This window comes from Periplaneta americana, chromosome 4, assembly GCF_040183065.1.
Source record: "Periplaneta americana isolate PAMFEO1 chromosome 4, P.americana_PAMFEO1_priV1, whole genome shotgun sequence".
Taxonomy (NCBI): Eukaryota; Metazoa; Arthropoda; class Insecta; order Blattodea; family Blattidae; genus Periplaneta; species Periplaneta americana.
Window position 1 is genome coordinate 193,889,132 of NC_091120.1, and position 27,892 is coordinate 193,917,023.

Genomic DNA, 27,892 nt, shown 5'->3' on the forward strand with positions numbered 1-27,892 from the left:
ATCTACTATATTAGCCAGATTTTGCTACAGTTCTTCTTTTGTGCAGTTGATGCAGTTCAAAACGTGTTGAGTCGAATCTTAATATGTATTGATTGCATTTTAGGCATGCGAGGAATTTCTTAACAACGTGAAATTATCAACTGTGCCTTCGTGACGAGATACTAAAAATTATTTTAGTTTCACACATCTCCGTCCGAAGGTGTGACGCTACCGTACGCAGCAACGAGAGTGAGAATCTGTCAAGAAACTATTGACTTGCCACTTAGATGGCAGTGCGCCACTGTGATGGGAGAAAGTTTCGTAACAAATACACGAAGGCGGTATAAAGAGAAGGTTTTTATTAAACTAAACTAGATTATAATGCTATAAAGTTTGTTAGATTTAGTGTATATGCACAATGTTTGACCATGGATATTAAATTTGACCAATTTGAGATGCCAGTGGAAAATGCAGTGTGGATGGTAGTTAATGATTGTTTAGCTTTGAGCTGTCAAACCAAGGCACTTGTTTTTGAGGTTAGGAGAGGCTGTTTGTTGAGCAAAGCGGTGGCATAATATATTTATTGTGAACACTGAACAGGTAAGATCCAGAATGTGTTAATAATTATTCATAATTTAACAGCAACTATACGATTAAAATTTACATTTATATTCTGATTATAATGTCGAACCAACAAATATCTCAATAATTACAATTTACTGTATAAATTTTGTGATAATTGCCTATAATGCTAAGTTGTTAGCACGGAAATAAAGATTATTTCAGGAACATTAGTACATTTACCAAAAGAAAGATATGAGCACTGCTATTCCAAATTCAGCCTGTTGCTTCTAATTGTATGCATTTGGTGTCTATTGCCACTTCAAATTATAAAAGTTAAATCTGACAAGCACCGTATTTACTAGAAGATGAGATCTTAGCATACATGAAATCCTCTAATTTCATTTCTTTTTAATTACCATTTATTGTATTCTTGGCCCCATAATAAAAGGAATAGGTTATCCTATACCATTTGCAGATGATACAAGTATCATAATTACAGACAAGAACTCTGCCACATTCAAATATAAAACAGAAACAATTCTCCTTAAAATTTGTGACTGGTTTACAACCAATAAACTAGCATTAAACATTAATAAAACTAACATAATTCAATTTAAAGCCACTTCAAATTTAATCTCTGAAACATTGGACACAACTACCAACAATATACCTCTACTAGAAACATCAACAACCAAATTTCTTGGTTTGCATATTAATAATGCAATAAATTGGAAAAATCATATCAAAGAAATAACCCACGAACTTAGCTCAGCATGCTTCGCAATTAGGTCGTTACAACAATTTCTAAACAGCAGTATCTTAAAGACAATATATTTTACCTATTTTCATTCCATTATGTCCTACGGAATAATATTTTGGGGAAATTCTGCAGATAGTAAAAATATATTCTTATCACAAAAAAGAGCCATTAGAATAATAGTTAGAGCAAAGGCTAGAGAATCATGTAGATTATTAAAAAAAAAAAAAAAAAAATTAGAGATTCTAACCTTAACAAATCAATACATATACTCTACAATAAATTTCCTCTTATGTAATAAAGAAAATTTTCCAACTAACTCAGTCATACATAGTATAAATACCCGCAGAAGGAATGATTTTCATACGCCATCATCAAATTTATCATGCCTTCAAAGTGGAGTACGTTACATGGCAATAAAAATGTTCAATAGTCTTCCTGAAGACATTAAGAATCATAGCCAAAACTCTGCATTATTTAAGGTAAAACTAAAAAATTACTTAATATCTCACACTTTCTATTCTGTAGATGAATGTACAGTACTGTGTAAATATTATAATACTATTAAATGGTAAACATATTACATTGTATAAAATATTATTGTTATTAAGGTATTAATTCTGTACATATTTCATATTTGCATTTTATTGTTAAATGTAAGAATTGGACATGTTCTTTATTCTGTGCTATAAAGCAAATGTAAGAATATTATGGAACGAATAAAAAAAAAGCATTGTAGCTTTGAGGGGATGTGGAACAAGTAAAAAAAAAAAAAATAGTCTACAAAAATAGGCGTGCTTAAATAATAAGTTACATACTAATTAAGCAGATCAATTCAATTTACAAGCATAAAAATAATAAGTTTAGTAGAAGATATGAATATGGAGAAATGTTAATTCGGTTCCAAACTACAGTAACATGAATAGTGAACTCCTTTTTTCGTACTGATAATAGCAGGTAAGTTACTATCAAAGGTGGTAGACTGTCTAAATATAGATCTGAGATAATGTCAGATATTTGTTAGTAATTTGTTTGCCTGCTCCTTAGTTCTTATTTCTACCACAAGGCGCGCAAGAACAGTCGTTTTATTCATCGCCAGGGACGCAAAAAGCGTCGACCTTATCAAATGAGCGAATTTATATATTTTGGTCCAGAAAAAAAGCTTCTATCGCCCCCCAACTAATTGGTTGTCATAAGTAAATGTCTTTCTTTACTACGGCAGAAATCTTGTCTTTCTCTGTTAATAAATAAATTAAAATCCTCGTTTAGAAAACTGACACCTTCTCTTCATTTTCACGTGGAGAGAGAGTTGCCACATCTATGAATAAACTGAAATAGCAGTCATTGAACGGTCAAGGGTCGCTAGGATTGTGGCAACTGTGCAGCATGTGAATAGGGGTAGTCAGAGATATTTGAATAGAAAATAGTAAATCTGTTAAGTGGGCATTCAAAGAAGTCACCGAAGTGCACACGAGGAAGTTGTACGAACTTGCCTATACCAATATTCAACTACCTATTAACATTTGCTGTTGTCACATTGATAAAAGAAAAGAAAGAAAAAGAGACTCCACCTGAGTACGCTTTTGTAAATAGTGCGTTCTAACATAATTTAACTTTTGATAGGCCTATGTAGTAACTGTATTCGACCTACAAGGAGAGAAAACTTGTAACGTTTTGACATGAAAAGTTTCCCTGTAAACTCTGAGGTCTCTCGTGGTACCATGGAAACGAAAGTGTAAGATTAACTTCGTGCTTCGTGGTTTTGCACGAGGACCATCTCGCCCCATTGTCTGCTTAATGTCCCTCGAGGTTTTTTGGTCCGTCTTGCACCTTTATCTAATTAATTATTGGGTAAGGTCTTTATTTTTCCCTGAAATAAATTGACCATGGATCAATCACTCACTAGTATGGCTGGAAATGGAACCTTCTCAGTAGTGGAACTTCTTAATACACCGACAAGCATTGGGGACTTGGCTTTGGAGGTGCTGCCTTTATTTCTCGGCTCGACAATGTAGTGGGGGATACTGTGGAATGAAGCAATAGTAACTGTCCATATTGTAGCACGGGTATTTGTGCCCAGAGTGAGACAAATGGCCAGCAGGCTTAGAAATTACATATTTTTTCTCATAGCCCCTATGTAGAGGAAAAAAATCCTTGCATAATGTAGGCTACGCATTACATTTTCAATTGCTACCTCTGATCAGGTGATAGAATTTATAGTTTTTTTTTTTTATTAATTTCGTATGTTACACACTTTACATTATTACAGCCCGTAAGCGTTCGATATATTGATGCTCTCGAAGTTGTACAATCGATTATCAATGTTCCTTGAATGTTCGATGTCGAAACCAGGTAGCAGGGGCGTATGCAAGGGGAAGGTTACCGGGTTTGAACCCCCCCCTCCCCGAACTTAAAAAAGTGACATATTTAGTTTTTAGTATTTTTTAATCCTTAGTCGTTTTCACTGTCAGAGTAACAAAATATACATTGACATCGACATAAGGCATAGTTCTCCTACCCACCCTTAGCTTGGTGCTATGGCACATTCGAATTATGACAATGTTATGTTTATTATAGAGCTCTACGGTCGTCCTGGCAGCCTATATTGGCATTGTTTTAGCATTGAGCAGCATATCTTTCTGTTATTTGTCTATGTTATAGAGAGACCTACCACCTAGTACCCGCCTTGTAATAAAATAAAGACAACAGAATATGGAACTTAATTTCTTGTTTGTTGAAAATTGAATGGCTGTGAAAAAATTACGTTTCAAAGATTTTATAAGGATATTCATGAATATATGTTCAATTAGAACATAGTATAATAATTACTTACAACTTACTTACTGGCTTTTAAGGAACCCGCAGGTTCATTGCCGCCCTCACATAAGCCCGCCATTGGTTCCTATCCTGAGCAAGATTAATCCAGCCTCTATCATCATATCCCACCTCCCTCAAATCCACTTTAATATTATCCTCCCATCTACGTCTCGGCCTCCCTAAAGGTCTTTTTTCCCTCCGGTCTCCCAACTAACACTCTATATGCGGATTCGCCCATACGTGCTACATGCCCTGCCCATCTCAAACGTCTGGATTTAATGTTCCTAATTATGTCAGGTGAAGAATACAATGCGTGCAGCTCTACGTTGTGTAACTTTCTCCATTCTCCTGTAACTTCATCCCTCTTAGCCCCAAATATTTTCCTAAGCACCTTATTCTCAAACACCCTTAACCTGTGTTCCTCTCTCAGAGTGAGAGTCCAAGTTTCACAACCATACAGAACAACTGCTAATATAACTGTTTTATAAATTCTAACTTTCAGATTTTTTGACAGCAGACTAGATGATAAAAGCTTCTCAACTGAATAATAACACGCATTTCCCATATTTATTCTGCGTTTAATTTCCTCCCGAGTGTCATTTATATTTGTTACTGTTGCTCCAAGATATTTGAATTTTTCCACCCCTTCGAAGGATAAATCTCCAATTTTTATATTTCCATTTCGTACAATATTCTGGTCACGAGACATAATCATATACTTTGTCTTTTCGGGATTTACTTCCAAACCGATCACTTTACTTGCTTCAAGTAAATTGTAGGGATTCGTAACAAGCTGTTTTTTTACGGTGATGGGTTGTTAGCCCTTCGCTCAACCCCCAAGCTGGAGGACCACCCCTTATCGGCTGTCCATGACTGCTTATTCAATATATTCGCAGCTACTCTCCATATCTGGAGGCCGTCTCCTCTATCCGCAACCTGAGGACGAGCCGTGCCGTGGTGATAGGGACCCACAATACATGGGAACATAGTATAATATTAATAAATATACCGTAACATAATAATAATAATAATAATAATAATAATAATAACGCACAAAATAAAAATACCAATAATTTAAATTCTAAACAATTTTAATAATGACTCCTCCCCCCCTCCCCACCTTTGACAAAATTCTTTGTACAACACTGTCAGGTAGTAATGATCTTTTCCTTATAAAAATTTTTCCTCGCATATAGGGTAAAGTTACCTAAGTCCGTGATACTCCTAATTCTGTGATACATTTTTTTTTTTTCACTGACTGTCATGGGGTAGGATATTTTATAAGGAAGTTCACCGATGTCTCAAAAGTATTGCTAGAAGTATTGATTTGTGTTTTTTTTTCTTTTTCTTTTTTAATCTAGATTAAAATTGCAAGTTTCTTGTTTATGTTAGTTAATTAGTTAGGATAGAATTAATTATGGTACTTAATCACTCATTTAAAGTTTGTGTGACTGCAACCTGTGTATATTTTTGTGTGGCTTTACTTTGTTTATAGTGTTTTTTTTTTCTCTCACTCTTTATTTCTTGTGTAGCTTTACTTTGTATATAGTGTATTTTTTCTGTTTATTTCTATTATTGTATCTGTATTCCTGGTGTTGTGGAAGAGAAAGCATGATGGCCTTAAGTACACCAGAATAAATAAATAAAAATGCGATCTTTCGAGAAAGATGTCAGGCGCTATGGTTGAACGGCAAAGCTTTGACTGACATTCAATTAAAAAAAAGTATCACGGAATTAGGAGTATCACGGAATTAGGCAACTTTACCCTAATAGGCACTCTAGATTTTTAATCCAAAAATTATGGGAAAAAGATGCGTCTATTACGCGAGTAAATACGGTAGGAACCTAGATGTTGATACAGCGTCGTAAGATAACCCAATAAAATAAAAAAAATAAAATAAAAGTAATGTGGTAGGTCTATTTATTTAATCCTCAGTTTCATCCTTTCCTAACCTAAAAATTGTATACCAACAATAAAGACGTTTCACGAAATCCAAAGGATTTCATAAATCCTGTCACCTTTTTTTTTTTAAGTGTTCAGTGTGTGGCAATATTTTTGTTGGTGTTTCTCCATTTTCAGTCAACTCCATTATTGGAGAAGAAAAAGAAAGAGAGACATGTCTGTTTAGTCCATTACCAAGGGCTGTGTCAAAGAGGCATAATCTTTTCGTAATGTGATGTGTGTTATTTTACAGAATGTCGTAATGGAACCAAACCCTCTCAGTATAATCCTTGTCAAGAGCGACAGCAAGGGAGACCGTCTGCTGTTTCGTTACCCTTATGCAGCTGATGCACGGAAAGAAGGCGGCCCGCAGAGCCGACGTCGAAATCCGTATGCACTGGCAGTTAAAGAGGATCTCCTGCAGACTCCACCTCCACAGACTTCCAACATTTGCAAGGGACGGTTGACTGGCTTCTCCGATGAGGTGCTGTCCACACTGTTTGCAGTGAAGCCTGAACTGTGCGAACGGAAGTTCGAATTGAAAGTGAACGATGTGCGGTTTGTGGGACACCCGACCTTGCTAAGTGACTCCATAATACTCACCAACATCGTATTTGCTTTGCACGCCACTGCCAGTCATTCCATTGTCAAGTGTTACTACGACCTTAGCAAGCGGCTGGGCGTAGCCTTGAGGCACGAGGAGAGGCGCTGCAGCTATCTCAGCCAGGAGACTAAGACCATGGTGATGGCGCACGATGAAGTCGCGGCCAGGTATGATGCTTTCTGTGTCCTAGTTGAAGATTTTGCTTTGGCTTTTTGAGGGCTGGAACCAGGATGCGTCCTTGCACTTAAGCTTCCTTCATCATTGGGTACGCGATTGTCCAAGTCCAACAGGACCCTATTCCAGAGAAGTGTGTGGATTGTGTGTCCTAGTTGAAGATTTTGCTTTGGCTTTTTGAGGGCTGAACCCAGGATGCGTCCTTGCACTTACGCTTCCTTCATCATTGGGTACGCGATTGTCCAAGTCCAACAGGACCGTATTCCAGAGAAGTGTGTGGATTGTGTGTCCTAGTTGAAGATTTTGCTTTGGCTTTTTGAGGGCTGGAACCAGAAGTTGCATCCTTGCACTTAAGCTTCCTTTATCATTGGGTACGCGATTGTCCAAGTCCAACAGGACCCTATTCCAGAGAAGTGTGTGCATTGTGTGTCCTAGTTGAAGATTTTGCTTTGGCTTTTTGAGGGCTGAACCCAGGATGCGTCCTTGCACTTAAGCTTCCTTTATCATTGGGTACGCGATTGTACAAGTCCAACAGGACCCTATTCCAGAGAAGTGTGTGCATTGTGTGTCCTAGTTGAAGATTTTGCTTTGGCTTTTTGAGGGCTGAACCCAGGATGCGTCCTTGCACTTAAGCTTCCTTTATCATTGGGTACGTGACTGTACAAGTCCAACAGGACCCTATTCCAGAGAAGTGTGTGCTTTGTGTCCTAGTTGAAGATTTTGCTTTGGTTTTTTGAGGGCTGAACCCAGGATGCGTCCTTGCACTTATGCTTCCTTTATCATTGGGTACGCGATTGTCCAAGTCCTACAGGACCCTATTCCAGAGAAGTGTGTGGATTGTGTGTCCTAGTTGAAGATTTTGCTTTGGCTTTTTGAGGGCTGGAACCAGAAGTTGCATCCTTGCACTTAAGCTTCCTTTATCATTGGGTACGCGATTGTCCAAGTCCAACAGGACCCTATTCCAGAGAAGTGTGTGGATTGTGTGTCCTAGTTGAAGATTTTGCTTTGGCTTTTTGAGGGCTGAACCCAGGATGCGTCCTTGCACTTACGCTTCCTTCATCATTGGGTACGCGATTGTCCAAGTCCAACAGGACCCTATTCCAGAGAAGTGTGTGGATTGTGTGTCCTAGTTGAAGATTTTGCTTTGGCTTTTTGAGGGCTGAACCCAGGATGCGTCCTTGCACTTACGCTTCCTTCATCATTGGGTACGCGATTGTCCAAGTCCAACAGGACCCTATTCCAGAGAAGTGTGTGGATTGTGTGTCCTAGTTGAAGATTTTGCTTTGGCTTTTTGAGGGCTGAACCCAGGATGCATCCTTGCACTTAAGCTTCCTTTATCATTGGGTACGTGATTGTACAAGTCCAACAAGACCCTATTCCAGAGAAGTGTGTGGATTGTGTGTCCTAGTTGAAGATTTTGCTTTGGCTTTTTGAGGGCTGAACCCAGGATGCATCCTTGCACTTAAGCTTCCTTTATCATTGGGTACGTGATTGTACAAGTCCAACAGGACCCTATTCCAGAGAAGTGTGTGGATTGTGTGTCCTAGTTGAAGATTTTGCTTTGGCTTTTTGAGGGCTGAACCCAGGATGCATCCTTGCACTTAAGCTTCCTTTATCATTGGGTACGTGATTGTACAAGTCCAACAGGACCCTATTCCAGAGAAGTGTGTGCATTGTGTGTCCTAGTTGAAGATTTTGCTTTGGCTTTTTGAGGGCTGAACCCAGGATGCGTCCTTGCACTTACGCTTCCTTCATCATTGGGTACGCAATTGTCCAAGTCCAACAGGACCCTATTCCACAGAAGTGTGGTGTAATACATTAAAGCAGGGTTGGGTCATTACGAATAGAATGTTGTTTTGCTATGGACTTCCTTCATGAAAATCATTATGAAAGATTGCTTTCATAAACTTACAAGCTACAGCTTTTATTCTTGTGTGGACTATGCGGAAGGGCAGATTGCGCTGCAGTGTGCAGTGCTGCTATATGGGGATCATTTCACCAAACTAGTGTATAATATTTCATTGCATGTAGAACTTTAACTGCAATTTCCTCAAAACTAGGTTTCCGTCACTTACCTGCTTTTTGTTCTAAGCCCCTCAATTATGTCTTGTGCAGGCCAGAAGAGTCACAGGCAGACAATGCGGACACACCCTTTGACCTGATCTTACAACGTAGCACTCTAGCACGCAACCTGAAGGCTGTGTACGATGATCTGATGTCAACAGGCATCGTACATGTGCGTGTCAACAGGTGGATCGAAGTTAGCTTCTGTTTGCCGCAGAAAGTTCATCAGTTCCACAAGAAGGACTTCATCATAGAACCTGAGTCGATACACAGGTGAAGTGTAGAATAACATACATTTCAGAAGTACTTTCTCAGAGTTTCGTTTGTATTTATGATGATACAGATACTTGTATATTTACAGAGAGAGAAAAAGAAATGAAATATTATTCATAACCATATAATGTGTAGGTTTACCATAGACTGCCATGTACAGAAGTTGTTAGAAATAAATCGGGTATTGTCGGACCATCGGATCTGTGCCCCTTCAGCGCTGTCGTCGTTCTCGGAAAAGTTAACGCCTGTACTCACTCCATTCCACCCGCTTTCCTCCCACCACGTTAAACAGCAGGCCAAGAACCTTGCCGAATAGGGATGTTGCCAAACTTCCGTCAAACGGTGTCATAAATAACTGGTCCTCCATGCTACAATATTATTTCTTTCAATAAAAATACATCTCGTATTTCTACAGTTTTTAAACCTAAATCCCATGTCTCGAATCACTTTCCGTAGTTTTTCTCTCCAACCTTGGAAATTATTACTTCTCTCGCAAGCTTCAGTAATTTCTTCAATGTTGAAACTTCTTTCTGAATGGTATAAAATTCTTGTATCTTTCTTCTTAAAATACATCAGTTCATATTATCTACAATAATTAAAAGTTCCCTTGGTCTGTTCTTCTCTGGTGATTCTAGCTTTTCATCTCCTGCACAGACTCCCTCTCTCCTGATTTTCTTTATTAGGAGTTCTGACCTGTCTATATAAATTACATAAAATGTTGTATTATTAGTACTAGTTAAGTAAGTAATTTTAATACATAATCAATTGAAATAAAATAAGCCTCACCTGTGATCGCAGCTGCTCTTTTCATTGCCTGATTGATAGGAAACGAATATTGACCTGTTTGTTTCTCTTCATCGAAAAAGGCTATTACGTACTTGCTTAATAATATTTCTTTCGCCACTCCGTGCTACAGTATTCACGTTGAATTGACAACACTGGACTGCAAGTGCAAATAAACTGTCCTGCAAGAAGGCCAAAATTGTGAGCAGTGGGGGAGAGAGGCAGAAAAGAGAGAGATAGGAATGCAGAGAGAGAAATGAATTACCGAGGCTGAGAAGGAATTAGGGTTCAGTTCGCATATCTTACGGGGGCACAGATCCGATGGTCCGACTATAGTATTATGCCAGTGTTAAAAAGATTATGCTGATATATGGGTGAAGAAAAGAACATATCGTCGTTCTAATCCCAATCCATGTATTGGAAAGAAGAAAATGTTTATTTCTTTCCTAATATTAACTATATTGCAATTTGAGTCTTACAAAAAATGATCAAAATGATGTCAATTATTGATTACAAAATAGAATAGGCCTATAATTATTGTGCAAAGGCATCATATATCTATTTGTGAACCCTTATGTGCTGCTATCTGATGTATTTAGCAAAAAATAAAAAATAAAAACTTATGTATATTAGCAAAAAGAAAAAATAAAAAAATAAGTTGATAACTTCACAGAAATCTTGTCTCAAAGAACTCTTTTGGGAACTTCATGTCATGAAATGGTCACAATCATCACAAAAAAGAAAATTATGTTTTGTAGGATTTACAGCCTCTATTGGGATGTTATTTTTAGAGATTTTGAAGTACTTCTGTAAACATCATAGAAATAAATTTTGAACAAATTTGAATATGTAGTTTTAATATTAAAATATTTTCTTTCGTGAATTATAGTACAAATATAACATCATAATGAAATGACTCCTAAACAAATATTGAGAAATAAGAAAATATAAAATAAAATTGCTGTATATTAAAAATGCCTTCCTTCTTGCAAAGTAAAAGTGACCAACAAATGCCAACAAAATGACCTTATAAACCATGACAGAAATGCAAAATAACGTCCTAAAATATATCCTAAAATGCTCAGTTTTGTAATAAAACATGTAAACATTACAGTTGGCTTACCACTCAAAACATAAAAGTTCATCGAAATCCAAGCCCTAGTAATGACAATGGCGTGACTTAAATATTGGTTCCTTGAATGTTTTTGAAATATTAATTTATTCTTTAAATTCCCTAAAAGAGGACACCGCGAAATTATTTTGTTATTATTCTTGAAATAATTTAATACTGGAGAGACCAAATGTTATATTGTGGATCTGACCATCAGATTCAAGATGCATCAGAATCAACCTGAGGAGGTTAATCTAGAGAAAAGGGCAGTGTATGAACCAACTACCCCTTATTACAAAACATTATATAAATTCAGGGATATAAAAGTTATTGGATTAATGTTGGGTACTAGAGGGACCATAACAAAACACTTTATGTCATTCTGTCATAAATTTGGAGTCCCAACAACAACAATTAAGGAAATTTCTATGATAACTTTGAAGAGTTCTCTGCAGATTTTATGGCGACACTTGTACTTCAATTCAAATTACAGTTGAATTTTCTCATTCTATTTTTTTATCTGTTTTTTTTTTTACTGCAAATTTTCATTATTGTGAAACATTATCTACTGTATTTAAGTTTATTGTAAACAAACTTCTTGTAAGACATTTTTAATGTCTCATCTTAAATGTTACTGTTTAACATTCTTTGTCTTTGGCAACCTCATCAAGTTGAGGAAGATTAAAATTTATTATTATTATCTGAAGTAATGTACCTATCCAAACACTTGAAATTGAAAGTTTTGTTTAAGTTGTGTAGTTGCTTAGGAGATCAGATTGATACCAGTACTTACGCAGGTGTCTGCAGTCTCTACGGCCTTACCACGGCCTCCTGCTGCTTGTGGAGTCCAACGAGTTGCTCGACCAACTGCCCCCTGATGTCTCACCTGCGTTAGTGCGGCTGATTCGCATGTACAGTCCTGTCAAGAGTCTGCAGACTCTAGCAGCTGATGCTGACCTCACGTTATCTCAGGTTTGTGCACATACAGTGGAACTTGGTTTATTTTCATTAACTCTTTCTACAAAATTGTGACGGGTAACAAAATGACGGTAATGTAATCATTTGAACCATTGGTGAAGAGCTCATCTTTATACGTGTTTGAATAAGTAACACCAGGAGCACTCTAACAAATTTAAAAATCATGAAAATGGAAAAGAAAATCAAAGTAAACACTGAAATAATGAAACAAATGTCTTTAGAGACAATTAATATTAGGTACCCTCCACAAAACTGGCTTCATTCATACACCGACGGATCCTTGATCTCCAGAGAACAAGGTGTCGGTGCAGGTGTTACGTGCTGTCTCTTCTCACTTTATAGATCTCTTGGGTATGGAACAACAAGTTTTTATGGAGAAATCATTGCAATAAGTGAAAGTCTCAGCAATCTTCTATGTCAAATCAATAAATTTAAGAATGCAGTTATATTGTCAGACTCCAAAGCAGCTATTCTATCAATAGTCTCTAGACACACACCTTCATCTCAAACAGCAGAAATAACTAAAATGCTCTCTCAATTAATATCACTCAATAAAAGAATTGTATTCCAATGGATACCATCCCATTGTGGAATCCTGGGAAACGAGAATGCGGATGCTTTAGCAAAGAAGGGCAGCACTGCTACTTACAGACCTGTTACTAAATCTACGTATTACTCTGTGAAAAGATTTATTAAATCTACATACTTAGACTTAATAAACAACATTTGATAACACAATCTCAAGGGGAAAAAATGGAACTCTGTGCATCATAATCCACAGTTAATTCCCGATTTACCACGAAAATCGTCTGTAGCTGCATTTAGATTGGCAACAGGCCATGATTGTTTGGCCAAACACCTGCATAGAATTGGAATATATCAGTCCTCTAACTGCCCACTGTGCAACTCAAACCAAGAAATGGATTCGGAACACCTCAAAATCTGTGCTTCAGTGGCTGGCCATGATAATTTCTTTGAAAAATATTGGAGTGCAAGAGGTCAAATGACTTTATTGTCAAACGCCTAGTATTAGAAAACAACAACAACATATATATGATATGTGTAAGACGGCGCTTATTCTGTCGGATCCCGGCCAATCAGTCACTCATACAAGTGCACCTCTGCACATATGTGGACATTGTCCTACGTTCACAGACGTCTATGACGTAGTGCAAACATAGAGGAACCCAAGAGGTGGAACTTAAATTGAGATGATTCGATCTAACACCAGGATGGGAATCCGGTGTGGCTTAGTGGATATAGCAACAGCATGTAGAGCTGAAAACCTGGGTTCAAATCCTGGTGCCGGGGAGAATTTTTCTCCATTCCACTACTCTTTCATCATTAGTTTAATTAATTCATTGTACAAAACTGTGATGGGTAACAAGACGACAATAATATAATCATTTGAACCAACGGTGAATAGCTCATCTTTATACGTGTTTGAATAACTAACATCATCAGGAGCACTCTAACAAATTTAAAAATCAATACGCTCAAATGGTTCGGTTACACAAAAAGAATGGAAAATATAAGACTACCAAAAAGAATGTTAAATTTAAAGATCAAAGGAAAGTGACCAAAAAGAAGACCATGGGAATGATCAATCAATCTTCTTAATGTATCCAGCTGTTTGCTGACAACATAAAGTCCACTACAGTCCACTGTAGTCTATTCAGTTGTTGTTTTTCACGAGAAATGAGGGGTATTTTGATCGGTGTTCATTATAGATGCCTGTTGCTAGTAGCCAGAGTTGGGGTGTAGTCAATATATACTGCAGGGCTGTGTCTTCTGCAACTGGTACTGATGATTTTAATGATGATGGATAGGCCAAATTAAGAGAAACCTACACGAGCAGGGATATGAATGGGAAGAATGAATATGCAATGGAAAAGCAAGGAAAGGTAGAGAATTGAAGGAATATTTGGAATCGACATTCTGAAAGGAGGACATGATAAAAAGATGATGATAATGATCCATTTATTTTTGGGAATGATCATCTACAGTGTCCAGTGGGTTCAATAAATGAAACAAATTCGCATAGTTCTGAACTATGGACTACTACTTGTAGTAGATATCAGCTTCACAATGCCGGTTTTTAAAGAACTAATGAATTTGATAGCTAAAATTTTAAATATTTGAATTCTACAGCAGATATTACCCTGTTTCAGGTTTTTCAGCTGGCTGGCCACCTTTTGTACTGGGCGAAGGCAACTGTGATTTTTCCTCTTTGTGAAAGCAATGTATACGTCATTGCTCCAGATGCCCCAACACACATTAATTCACCCCTCGTGGAGAGATTCTCTGAACATTTTACAGGAATGAATCTGTTACAGGTATGCTTTTTATTATACATTGGAAATTCCGATCTTTAAAACTTCTATGCAGTACTAGCTTGTGAATGAAAGATAATATGTATCATAATTTGTATAAATAATTAAAAAGAAGTACCGTAGTATTAAAATGACCGTACTTTTTTTCGTAAGAATTAGATTCTGCTTCTTTCAAAAATGGCGCTCATGGAACAATTATTTATTATTATTATTATTATTATTATTATTATTATTATTATTATTATTAATATTAGGTACCCTCCACAAAACTGGCTTCATTTATACACTGACGGATCCTTGATCTCCAGAGAACAAGGTGCCGGTGCAGGTGTTACGTGCTGTCTCTTCTCACTTTATAGATCTCTTGGATATGGAACAACAAGTTTTGATGGAGAAATCATTGCAATAAGTGAAAGTCTCAGGAATCTTTTATGCCACATCAATAAATTAAAAAATGCAGTTATATTGTCAGACTCCAAAGCAGCTATTCTATCAATAGCCTCTAAACACACACCTTCATCTCAAACAGCAGAAATAACTAAAATGCTCTCTCAATTAATATCACTCAATAAAAGAATTGTATTCCAATGGATACCATCCCATTGTGGAATCCTGGGAAACGAGAATGCGGATGCTATAGCAAAGAAGGCCAGCACTGCTACTTACAGACCTGTTACTAAATCTACGTATTACTCTGTGAAAAGATTTATTAAATCTACATATTTAGACTTCAACAAACAAAATTTGAAAATACAATCTCGAGGGAAAAAATGGAACTCTCTGCATCAAAATCCACAGTTAATTCCCGATTTACCACGAAAATCGTCTGTAGCTGCCTTTAGATTGGCAACAGGCCATGATTGTTTGGCCAAACACCTGCATAGAATTGGAATATATCAGTCCCCTAACTGCCCATTGTGCAACTCAAACCAAGAAATGGATTCGTAACACCTCAAAATCTGTGCTTCAGTGGCTGGCCATGATAATATCTTTGAAAAATATTGGAGTGCAAGAGGTCAAATTACCACCTGTTGTTCTTTATGGTTGTGAAACTTGGACTCTCACTTTGAGAGAGGAACGTAGGTTAAGGGTGTTTGAGAATAAGGTGCTTAGGAAAATATTTGGGGCTAAGAGGGATGAAGTTACAGGAGAATGAGAAAGTTACACAACACAGAACTGCACGTATTGTATTCTTCACCTGACATACTTGGAAACATTAAATCCAGACGTTTGAGATGGGCAGGGCATGTAGCACGTATAGGTGAATCCAGAAATGCATATAGAGTGTTGGTTGGGAGGCAGGAGGGAAAAAGACCTTTGGGGAGGCCGAGACATAGATGGGAAGATATTATTAAAATGGGATATGATGATGGAGACTGGGTTAATTTTGCTCAGGATAGGGACTGATGGTGTGCTTATGTGAGGGTGGCAATGAACCTCCGTGTTCCTTAAAAACCAGTAAGTAAGTAAGTATTATTATTGTTCCTGTAAATTCATAGAACCTCATATGAAATTAAGAAAATAAGACACAGTGTCCTTCAAATCAAATTATTATCTTCGTGAATTTTTCTTTTATGTAGAATAATCTGACAAGTGAAACAACAAAATTCGTAATGAACGAAAAATTATTTCCTAAGAAAAATTAATTATTACAGTATCTTAAGACTATTCAATGAAAGAATAAAGTGATGTAAACACATGCATGTGGTCTTGAGATCTCTAAGTTGGCAGTTACACTTTTGTTAGTTGCCATGTGAACAGATCTCCTGATGTTCAGTGGTTTACATCACTTAGGTTCTTTCACCAGATGCAGTATACGCAATTGTCCTAGCATTCCAGTGCAAAAATCATGACATGATGGGATATCCTCTGTACGCGACCCCAAGGTTGCTCTTTCTTGAAGATTTTTAGATTTTGTCCAGTTTGTCCATTTGTTATAATCTTTGATTCTGACTTATGAAGTTCACTTACATGATCAGAAAATTCTGTGTCGGATGTCTTTAAGTGCCAGTGTACAATTTATAAATAGTCGCATATATCACATTTTGGAAAGTCTTTTGTGCGCAATCCAGAGTACAAAATTCATCTTCTTATTTGGATGCACAGTTAATTGTATCTTTCAATCAATCTTCTTAATGTATCCAGCTGTTTGCTGACAACATAAAGTCCACTATAGTCTATTCAGTTGTTGTTTTTCATGAGAAATGAGGGGTATTTTGATCGGTGTTCATTATAGATGCCTGTTGCTAGTAGCCAGAGTTGGGGTGTAGTCAATATATACTGCAGGGCTGTGTCTTCTGCAACTGGTACTGATGATTTTAATTTACTTCTTTTGTGGTTTATGGATGGACAGTATAGAAGAATATGTTCCAGATCTTCATCATGATTATTACACCACAGACAAGTAGGATTATCAGAAATGTGAAATCGGTGTAGGTACAATTGAGTGACGATGTGACCTGTTCTTGCTCTTGTTAAAAATGTTTGAACATGTCTGGGCAAGTCTTTGTACATTTTCAGGTCATTCGGCCTCTTTTGTACAGACTGTAAAATTTTTCCTTTGTCAGAAGAGAGCCAATTGTTGGTCCATAGGTTTATAAAATGAGACTTTACTGAAGCAAAAGCACTGGATAGAGATATCACTTGAAGAGGTCCATGTTGTAAATATGTTGCCTGTTTTGCAATATTATCGACTTTCTCGTTTCCAGGTATACCACAATGACTAGGTATCCATTGAAATGTTATTTCATTTTGGAGTTTTTAGTTTACTTAGTTGTTTCTGAATTGGAATAATTCTATGTGCATATAGGTTTGGTACATATTTAATTATGTTAAATATAGCCCCCTTGGAGTCGGTAAGTATGCAAATAGATTTTTCAGAAATTTGAGTCTTTTGAATGATAATTGTAAAAAATTAACTTCATATGATATTATCGTTCCTAACACGATTAAGGCATTATAAAGGAATTGCAGTAGTATTGCGAAGTGATTAGAATGTGTAGTTGGAAAGTATGTGTCATTTTCATAACAAAATATTTTGTGAGCTATAAATCTACTGTATGAGACACTTTTACTTTCTTCCTGAAAGAAATTACGTCAATATTTTTATTGGCCTTAAGACTCATTACTCTGAGTCAGGTCTGGAATCTTATGACATCATCAAGAATGATAGACAACAATAATGTTGGTTTGAGATTAAATAGTTGAACAAGTATCCAAATTTTAGTTTCTGAGGGTTGGTTGAATTGATGAAATAGACATGAATTCATAGACTATTTGATGAATGAAAGGAAGGATGTAAGCGAGTACAGAAACATTATTTTGACTGAACAGATGATGAGCGACTTCTCCCTTCCGACATCCATTAGTCAGAAGATGAACCCTCTGAATCATCCGCAACATCAGTCGCAGCTCGTGCAGATAATAGTCTGGATGCTGCAACACCGTCTCCTCCTACAGCTGCACACTTATGTGTACTTCATGCCTACGGCTAATGGACCCAGTTTGCCTCAGGTATTTACTCTTTGTAAAACATGTATTACTTAAGTTGGTATCAGTGTACAGTATTTGTTGATCTATTCAGTTAGTTACTAAATTACACTGAAAAACAAAATTTAACTTTTTGTCTTCCTTCGAAATAAAAATAGGTGATTCTTACTCATTCATGTGCCCAGAATCCGAAATTTTAATCCAAAATATCCCATAATTGAGCATTTTACAGGGAAATCAGATTACATTATTTTTTTAAATTTCGTGATGCCAGACCTTTTAAGGGGAGAGGTACACCATTGGTACACTATTGGTACACCATATTAGGTACCCTCCACAAAACTGGCTTCATTTATACACCGACGGATCCTTGATCTCTAGAGAACAAGGTGCCGGTGCAGGTGTTACGTGCTGTCTCTTCTCACTTTATAGATCTCTGGAACAACAAGTTTTGATGGAGAAATCATTGCAATAAGTGAAAGTGTCAGGAATCTTGTATGACACATCAATAAATTTAAGAATGCAGTTACATTGTCAGACTCCAAAGCAGCTATTCTATCAATAGTCTCTAAACACACACCTTCATCTCAAACAGCAGAAATAACTAAAATGCTCTCTCAATTAATATCACTCAATAAAAGAATTGTATTCCAATGGATGCCATCCCATTGTAGAATCCTGGGAAACGAGAATGCGGATGCTTTAGCAAAGAAGGGCAGCACTGCTACTTACAGACCTGTTACTAAATCTACGTATTACTCTGTGAAAAGATTTATTAAATCTACATACTTAGACTTCAACAAACAAAATTTGATAATACAATCTCGAGGGAAAAAATGGAACTCTCTGCATCATAATCCACAGTTAATTCCCGATTTACCACGAAAATCGTCTGTAGCTGCATTTAGATTGGCAACAGGCCATGATTGTTTGGCCAAACACCTGCATAGAATTGGAATATATCAGTCCCCTAACCGTCCATTGTGCAACTCAAACCAAGAAATGGATTCGGAACACCTCAAAATCTGTGCTTCAGTGGCTGACCATGATAATATCTTTGAAAAATATTGGAGTGCAAGAGGTCAAATGACTATTGTCAAACACCTGGCATTAGAAAACAACAACACCATTGGCCTGCAAAAATTTAATTAAATTATTTTTTTTATGTATCTCAGCTACTATAAAAGCTAAGTGAACATATCTTTTCATGCTTAATATACATACATTACACTTTATAAAACATTATTCAAAATATTAAAATAGCTAATACTTACCTGTAAAAATAATATCAAATTTGCATAATTTTTTTTTACAACTGTGAAGCATTTACATAATAAAATTTACAGTTAATGAAATATCTGCATGTTTCTTTTACTGGAATGTTTTAAAGACCTGCATCAACAACATAGTTTAGGATCTTTTACCTATTCCTTCAAGAAATATTTTTTTCTTAATCATTACCTTAAATATCAAATTGTCTAAAATTTTTGATTAAGAAAAAAATTTTTTTTCAAGGAATAGGTAAAAGATCCTAGACTATGTTGTTGATGTAGGTCTTCAAAACATCCCAGGAAAAAAAAATCATGCAGATGTTTAATTGTGTATTTTATTATGTAAATGCTTTATGGTTATAAAAAAAAATATGCAACTTTGATATTATTTTCACAGGTAATTATTAGCTATTTTAATATTCTGAATAGGCTGGTGGCACTGGATAAAAAAAAAATATTCTGAATAGTGTTTTATAAAGTGTAATGTATGTATATTGACCATGGAAAGGTTTGTTTGTTTAGTTTTTATAGCAGCTGAGATATAAAAAAAATTAATTTCACTAAATTTTTGCAGACCAATGGTGTACCTTCCCCCTTAAATGCTTATGTTTGATTGAGAATAATGAGCACAATACAAAATAAATATGTTGTCACAGAATTTCTGTAACTAAAATTAAATGCTGTTCTATGCATATAATTAGCCTACAAAAAATTTATACAGTAATTATTCTTACAGATTAAAAATTATTTTCTGCAAGACTCGTTTCTAACTGGGCTCAGGACTTTCACTAAAAGGAACCAACAATATAGTACCCTAATTATAATTTTTTTCTTGACCATATGCCCCACCCCTCATTTCTCCCTTGAAATCAATTTTACTCTCCTCACTCTATTCCTTCGATGGTTGTTTAATAGATATTGTTATGTAAAGAAGTTGTTTTGCTTTATATGTCTGAATTTAAAAATAGCTTTGTTTAAATAAACTCTGACAATATATCCACACTTGTCTTGATGAATCTTGTAGCATGTATTGGCAGCAATTCGACATTTTTTAACCACTATGTTATATATGATTCTGAATCCCCGGGTTGTAGAGGTGGATCATTTATGTTTATGAATATCAAAGAAGATAGATTGTTAGGTAAAGCAAGAATGATCCAAGATCCATTGAGAAAATTAATTCGTTTTTTCAGTCTTTTTTCTATATCACCTAAAGTGGTTGTTGTAATTTTGGAATCGTCTTTTCAATATCTGCTTCAACAGAAAGCATCTAGTGTGCACTTCAGGTTAAGAACTAATGCTCCTTTTCAGTTTTATAACATGTTGCCAGCTTCCAACTGCTGCTTCTTTGTTTTGCTTGTGCACACATGATAATATTGCCATGTAGTGGTGATACCTTCAGGCACCTCATTCAAAAATGACAAGAGACTTCATTTTTCGTTGCATCTCCCTGTATGTCTGTAATAGGACTTGAAGACAGGCATTTTACCATGTTTTAGGATGGGCTGGGAAGGCAGCACAGCCACAGTTTGCACCACAGCTCCACTAGAGACGGAAGCTACCAGAGCACCCCAGACGAGCAGCTCAGTATCAGTGTCGGAGGACTCATGGGCGGTCGGGCACCTAGCGAGAGTGATCTGAGTTCCAACATCAGCGACGATGTGCTGGTCACACCGGGCAACAAACTGAACGGCTTGCCCGTCCAAACCAGCAGCTCACTCGTCTCCACGGACAATGAGGTGCCGTATAATATTCACTGCTTGATACAGTGATTAGCAGGGAAAGGATTTATATGTAAATACATATTTACTTATAAAGCTAATATAATTTATATTTTGCATTATCTTTATGTTTCACAATGTGTAGGGTTGAAAAATCCTACTTTTATTTTCCATATTTTTCCATATTTTAGAGTTTAGTACATATTTTCGTTAATTTCCATATATTTTCCATATTTCATATAAAACAGTCCATATTATATTAGGTTTAACAATAAAACAAAACAAAATTCCATTAACTTTTAAAAATACATTTCAACAATAGAGATTTAAACACATGTTCAGTAATCCCTTTAACATCAGAGTTATTTGAAAATTAGCAGTCCTATCAACAATGGGAAAGTAAGTTACAAAACTGTATTAATTTAATTTAAAATTTTTAACAGACTTCAGTTGTGCAGCTCAACAGTTAAATGCCAGTCAGAGTACACATAGGTTCAGTTTTGTAAATCATACTATAAAGACGGTAAATATGCCAAAAGTACGTCATTCAGTCAATTTAAAATCAAAACTAACAAGTTACATTTCAGAATTTAAAGAAGATGGTTTATCAACTGACAATAAAATATTATTTTGTAATTTGTGTCAGTGTGCAGTATCATCTACACAAAAGTTCCTGGTGCAACAACACATTACAACTAGTAAACATCAGGCCAACAAACAACTAAATTCCAAGCAGAGACAATTGTTTTTAACACAACCAACAACATCGAATGTAAGATCTGAGTTTAACATCGACCTGTGCCGTTCTCTCATCTCTGCTGATATTCCTCTCTACAAACTAAAGAATAAGGTCTTCAGGGAATTCCTTGAAAAATATACTCAACATACAATCCCGGATGAGTCAACACTTAGGAAGACGTATGCTCCATCCATCTACGATGAGACAATACAGAAGATAAGAGATGAAATTAAAGATAGTTCAATTTGGGTTTCCATTGATGAGACTCCCGACAAAGAAGGTAGACTTGTTGGTAATGTAGTTATCGGTTTGTTAAGTGAACAATATTCTGAACGAATTCTTTTACATTGTGATGTTCTAGAAAAGTGCAATAACAAAACTATAGTTAAACTGTTCAACGAAGCTATGGGTATCCTGTGGCCAAAGGGTATTATGTACGATAATGTGTTATTCTTTATTAGCGATGCTGCCCCTTATATGGTCAAAGCTGGACAAGCATTATCTGTTGTATATCCTAAATTGACTCATTTTACTTGTGTGGCGCATGCATTTCATCGTGTGGCAGAAGTGGTCAGAGACAATTTCCCTAAAGTAGATTTGTTGATTTCATCAGTGAAAAAAGTATTTCTCAAAGCTCCCAGTAGAGTTAACGTGTTGAAAGAAATGTACCCTGAAATTCCATTGCCACCAAAGCCAATTTTAACTAGATGGGGTACATGGCTAGAAGCAGTTGAATATTATGCCGAACATATAGACTCTATTAACAATGTTCTCCTTGCATTGGACTCTGAAGATGCAGTCTCAATTGATACTGCGAAAACAGTTACCTGTGACATAAGTGTGAAGAATGACTTAGCTCACATTCAGCATACATTTTCATGCATCATAAAAACGCTCAAAAGTCTCCAAAATAGGCACCTTTCACTATCTGAAAGTTTTGAAATTATAAATAGTACTGTGGAACAACTGAATCGTGGTAGAGGTAAAGTTGCAGATGCAGTAAGAGCTAAGGTGGACACTGTACTTTCAAAAAACCCTGGATATGAAGAACTACAAAAGGTTGTTGCTGTGATGAGTGGTGAATCAACAGTGAAGATTAACTTGGACTTATCCCCAGCAGACATTGTGAAATTGAATTATGTACCAGTTACTTCTTGTGACGTCGAACGCTCTTTTAGTCAGTATAAATCTATCCTCAGAGACAATAGAAGAAGATTCACTTTTCAGCACTTGAAAGAAATGTTTGTAACCTATTGTTATGGTAACAGACAATAAAAATTGTGTTTTGTTGAAACTACATTGGAAGATAAGGTACGTCCATTATATTTTTTGTTTAGTTTGATTAAAATGTACCAATATTTAACGTACATAGTCATTTTTTTATAATTTTAAGTCCATATTTAATTCCATATTTTGGTAAAAATCCATATTTAATTCCATATTTTGGTAAAAATAACTACATATATATTTACATATTTCATATATTTTTAGTCCATATAAATCCGTTCCCTGGTGATTAGATATGATTATGACTAGAGGGCGGATGTTGATGAAAAGTCATCTTCTTATTTTTCACATTAGGACGATGCCTATTAATACAGAAATCCTTTCTACGTTAATATCAACTTTAAAAAAGTAATTTCTTATTTTGCATTTTTCGCATTTTTTTACGTTTTTGAACTTATAGGTCATTTTTATATTTTTTTCGGCATTTTTTGGTCATTTTTATTACTTTGAAGAACTTTTAGATCATTTCAAATGCATTTTACTTTCTTCTTACCAGTAAAAAAAGGTAAAGGTAAAGGTATCCCCGTAACATGGCATGAAGGCACTTGGGGGGCATGGAGGTAGAGCCCCATGCTTTCCGTGACCTTGGCACTAGAATGAGGTGGTGTGGTCGGCACCACGCTCTGACCGCCTTTCACCCTCGGGAAAGACCCGGTACTCAATTTTATAGGAGGCTGAGTGAACCTCGGGGCCGTTCTGAAAGTTTGGCAACGAGAAAAAATCCTGTCACCACCTGGGATCGAACCCCGGACCTTCCAGTCCGTAGCCAGCCGCTCTACCTACTGAGCTACCCGGCCGCCCCTTCTTTACCAGTAGGTCTGTTAAATCATTTTCTAAGCAAATAGGTCAGTAGTAATTACCTACTGAATAAGTGAATAACAGTGAAGTTTGAGTTTTATAGTTTGGAACAGACTCTAAAGTCCATCCCTCATTGCACTAAAGGCTTCACTTCACACAACGGAAGTAATATAAAATGCTTGACAGCAGCTTAGTTTAAGTGAGGGCTTTGACCGCTACTGTTCTTTTGTTGGTACGAGGGTGTCTTTCGAATTTATGTTTGGAAGGGGGGAAACTTTCACTATTTCCTGGACAGGACGTTGTGTCCTCAACATGGTTCGGAAGGGATGTTTTCTGTACCTAGTAGAAAGTATTTTTAACACAAAGATTGCAAAAATGCACACTGCGCCCACAAGTTATTTTGTCATTCACACTCCCTCATCTGGAAGATCTGGTAACAAAAGTGAAGCGCAGAAGGAGGAGGAGACGGAGAATGAAGGCACTGACATGGACCACCCCTGATTTAAATACATTGTAAGCCCTCATTAAAATCTATAGTTTTCCCTTAAAACCTTCATTTTGTTGCATGCTCTTTTCCTTTATCTTAGCCAAATTCCAGGAAGTTGCCTCCTCTCTCCTAGATTTGCAGGGCAGTCATTGAAACAAGGTGACTCATTTTTAAGAAGTTGTGGTGCGAGCATGGTGAATAATATTTAAATGTCATTTTCTTTTAATTTCATGTCATTTTTTTTATTAGTTTGAGGGCATTTTAATGATCATTTTAAGTAGATTTTTAGGTCATCAACATCTACCCCCTAATTATGACTTTACTTTTGTGGAGCCAACAGCTCCTTACCAAAAAACTTTGATTTGATACCTAGTAGGTACTCTGAGGTGTTAGTAAAGAAGCTCTACGACAAGGGGCTTCGATAGACTACTGCTCACCCTAATTTGCCTGTGCCAAATCTTCTATATATCCTCTGTCTTTTTTCTTAAATAGCAGTTTTCCTTAAAAGAGGTTTACATAAAATGGGAAGGAAAGGCTAAAATAACTAGTACTAACATGTGTGTTATATACCAAACATTATAATCGTGTAATTAGACCTACAATTTTTATTTACAGAAAATTTCATTATAATATTTTCTAACTCTTCATATGGTGTGACACGAATGTTTTCTGTTTGGTTGAACCCAAATCACACTGAAACTCGGCATTGAAAATTTCTTCTTTCTTCTTCATTATTCCACCTAACTAAGTAAACTAAAAAAACTCCAAAAAGAAATAACATTTCAATGGGTACCTAGTCATTGTGGTATACCTGGAAACGAGAAAGTCGATAATATTGCAAAACAGGCAACATATTTGCAACCAAGACCTCTTCAAGTGATATCTCTATCCAGTGCCTTTGCTTCAGTAAAGTCTCATTTTATAAACCTATGGATCAACAATTGGCTCTCTTCTGACAAAGGAAAAATTTTACAGTCTGTACAAAAGAAACCAAATGACCTGGAAATGTATAAAAACTTGCGCAGACGTGTTCATACATTTTTAACAAGAGCCAGAACAGGTCACATTGTCACTCAATTGTACTTACACCGATTTCACATTTCTGATAATCCCACTTACTTGTCTGTGGTGTAATAATCATGATGAAGATCTGGAACACATTCTTCTATACTGTCCATCCATAAACCACAAAAGAAGTAAATTAAAATCATCAGTACCAGTTGCAGAAGACACAGCCCTGCAGTATATATTGACTACACCCCACCTCTGGCTACTAGCAACAGGCATCTATAATGAACACCGATCAAAATACCCCTCATTTCTCATGAAAAACAACAACTGAATAGACTACAGTGGACTATAGTGGACTTTATGTTGTCAGCAAACAGCTGGATACATTAAGAAGATTGATTCATTATTCCTCCTAATGAAGTAGTTGGCAAACCATGCTTTTTTTGCCATTTGCGATAGTGTTATTTGAGGACTAGCCTTAACATCCCTTGTTATTTTCTCTTTCTGTCCTATAGTTCATTTCTTACATTTAATGGCCATTATAACAATGCATAAATAACACAAACTAACAAAAAAAAAAAACTTGGAAACAGGGTCCACACAACTCAAGAGAACAAAACAAGCAAAGGAACCACTCTGTGAAAGCAACGCAAAGCAATAGCAAGACAATAAAGGTGCTATTCATAGACATTTCGCTAGCCCGGGCTACGAGTGTGCTAAACAGGATTCATATCATATCATATCGCTAACACTGGTTTATGAATACGAAAAACGTTAGTTCGCTTATCATCTACCGAAAGCCCACCCTAAGAATGTCTATGAATACGGCCCTAAGGAACTATAAAAAATAGCACCACTGCATGGTGTTGTATTACTATCAATTGGGATGCGCTATTGAATATGCTGGTAATATCGATTATTGAAAGTCGAGTTGATATTTCAAGCTTCATTATCACAAAATCCATTTGGAAAGTATTCCTTAAAAGTGGAAATTAATTACATTATTCTAAAGGTATTTTGGCTGGGACTTCACAAATTATTCCTTAAAACAGGGTTTCATTGTAGTTAGTTCCACTTTAGCATCAGTACATATTGGGTGTTCATTTCAAAGTGTGTCATGACGTCACTGTTGTGAATCAGCGATTTGAAGCGAGTTTCAGCTTTTATGTCAGAGAAGTTGCCTATTATTCATGGCGTTCAATCTGAATTTGAGAACGTGTACGGTATAACTTGAACGTCGTAGCAACAGATGGCGGTCTGTATGGTCTGTGTGCTACCATAACCGCTTTCGAACTGTATTTTTCGCGGGCAAATCGTACACAGAGTATTTGTTATCATCGGTAACGGCAACATTCCACAATACAAATCAAATGCTCCGTGTCCATGTTGACTGTCGAAGTTAATGTCAACAAATACGTAAGTAATCGTCTTAACCCTCTCCCCATAAAGAAAAAAAAAAAAAACTCACCTCAGTACGTGTTTCCAAACAGTTCACATTCCTGCCACTACCGGCGTCACCGTACGTATCGGTAAGTACTCTTCAGAATGAACGCCGTACTTGCCAGGCACATAAGTAATACGCCTCTGCGGAAGTGTAGGAAGATTGAATTCTCTAGGCTCATTGGCTAGCCACATGACGGCATATAGCGAGCCATGACACACTTTGAACTGAACACGCAGTAGAGGTGCATATTAGCTTCTCTGCTTCCTACTTGATGAAGTGAGTGTCTGAAACTCTCACATTTCTAGGTCAGTTTCGTAAATGTGATGGAGGAAGAGAAGTCAAGTCTGGTTCGTGAAGAACTTCTGGCAGACTTCAGTGATGAAGAACGTGCCGCCATACTCAAGATCCCTGCTGCAGCCAATCCAGAGGATCTCCACCTCTTGGCGCGACTGTGTCGTCAAGGTTACCTCAGAGGCTGCCACCATCTTGAGGAGATCATGTACCTGGAGAATATCAGGCGTTCTCAGTTGCTGCAGCTTCTGGACAAGTTCCGCGACGTGCTGGTGACGTGTGAGACAGAGGACCCCGCCATCGCCATGTTCTATTCCCATTCCTATTCGTGAAGGTTGTGAGCTTGTAAATATAGATGAGAGAGTCGATGTTGAGGAATTGAATGTAAGTTGAATGACGGGTCTGGAAAACTCGTTACATGGTAAACTTGTCACACATTACATTTCATCACCACATGACTTGTTTCATTTTATGTGTTTATTTTTCCATTTTGAATCTTGCATACACTACTTTTAACACTTGAATATAATTAATTGATAATCTAGTGGACTTACTCGTGTTAATTATGTAAGATTTGTCCGGCTTACAGCTGTTTCAGTGCTTCACGCACCATCCTCAGAGCCTACTAGATCACGGCGTCATCTCGAATTTCTCTGCCTGTTACGTGGGTGTGTTTGATTGTTGAAAGGTGTTGAAGGGTGGAGTCAAATAGTGTGTGTGTACTGAAATTGATCTGTGTGTTGTGAATTTGATCTGGGTGTGTTTTAATGTGTTTGTATATTTCGTATTGTTCTAGTGTGTTGAGTTTTTGGTTCTTGGGTTGTATGTGTAGGATTTCCATGTCCGTATTTATGTTATTGTGTGTATGGTTAGCATTAGTTATGTGATCGGCATATGTAGATACAAATAAATACGACCACACAGGTGTATACAAACTCACATGTAATAGTTGCTATAAGTTCTACATAGGACAGA

General features: G+C 36.6%; 1 protein-coding gene across 1 annotated transcript; it reads left to right on the forward strand.

Annotated features, from left to right (window-relative positions):
• Positions 1-27,597, forward strand: Nprl3 (GATOR complex protein Nprl3). The gene is made up of 8 exons (XM_069824556.1): positions 1-579; positions 6,313-6,830; positions 8,953-9,174; positions 11,866-12,040; positions 14,218-14,382; positions 17,713-17,892; positions 20,639-20,878; positions 26,932-27,597. The coding sequence occupies exons 2-8, from the start codon at positions 6,322-6,324 to the stop codon at positions 27,247-27,249; spliced, it is 1,809 nt and encodes a 602-aa protein (XP_069680657.1). The 5' UTR covers positions 1-579; positions 6,313-6,321; the 3' UTR covers positions 27,250-27,597.
• The last annotated feature ends 295 nt before the right edge of the window (positions 27,598-27,892 follow it).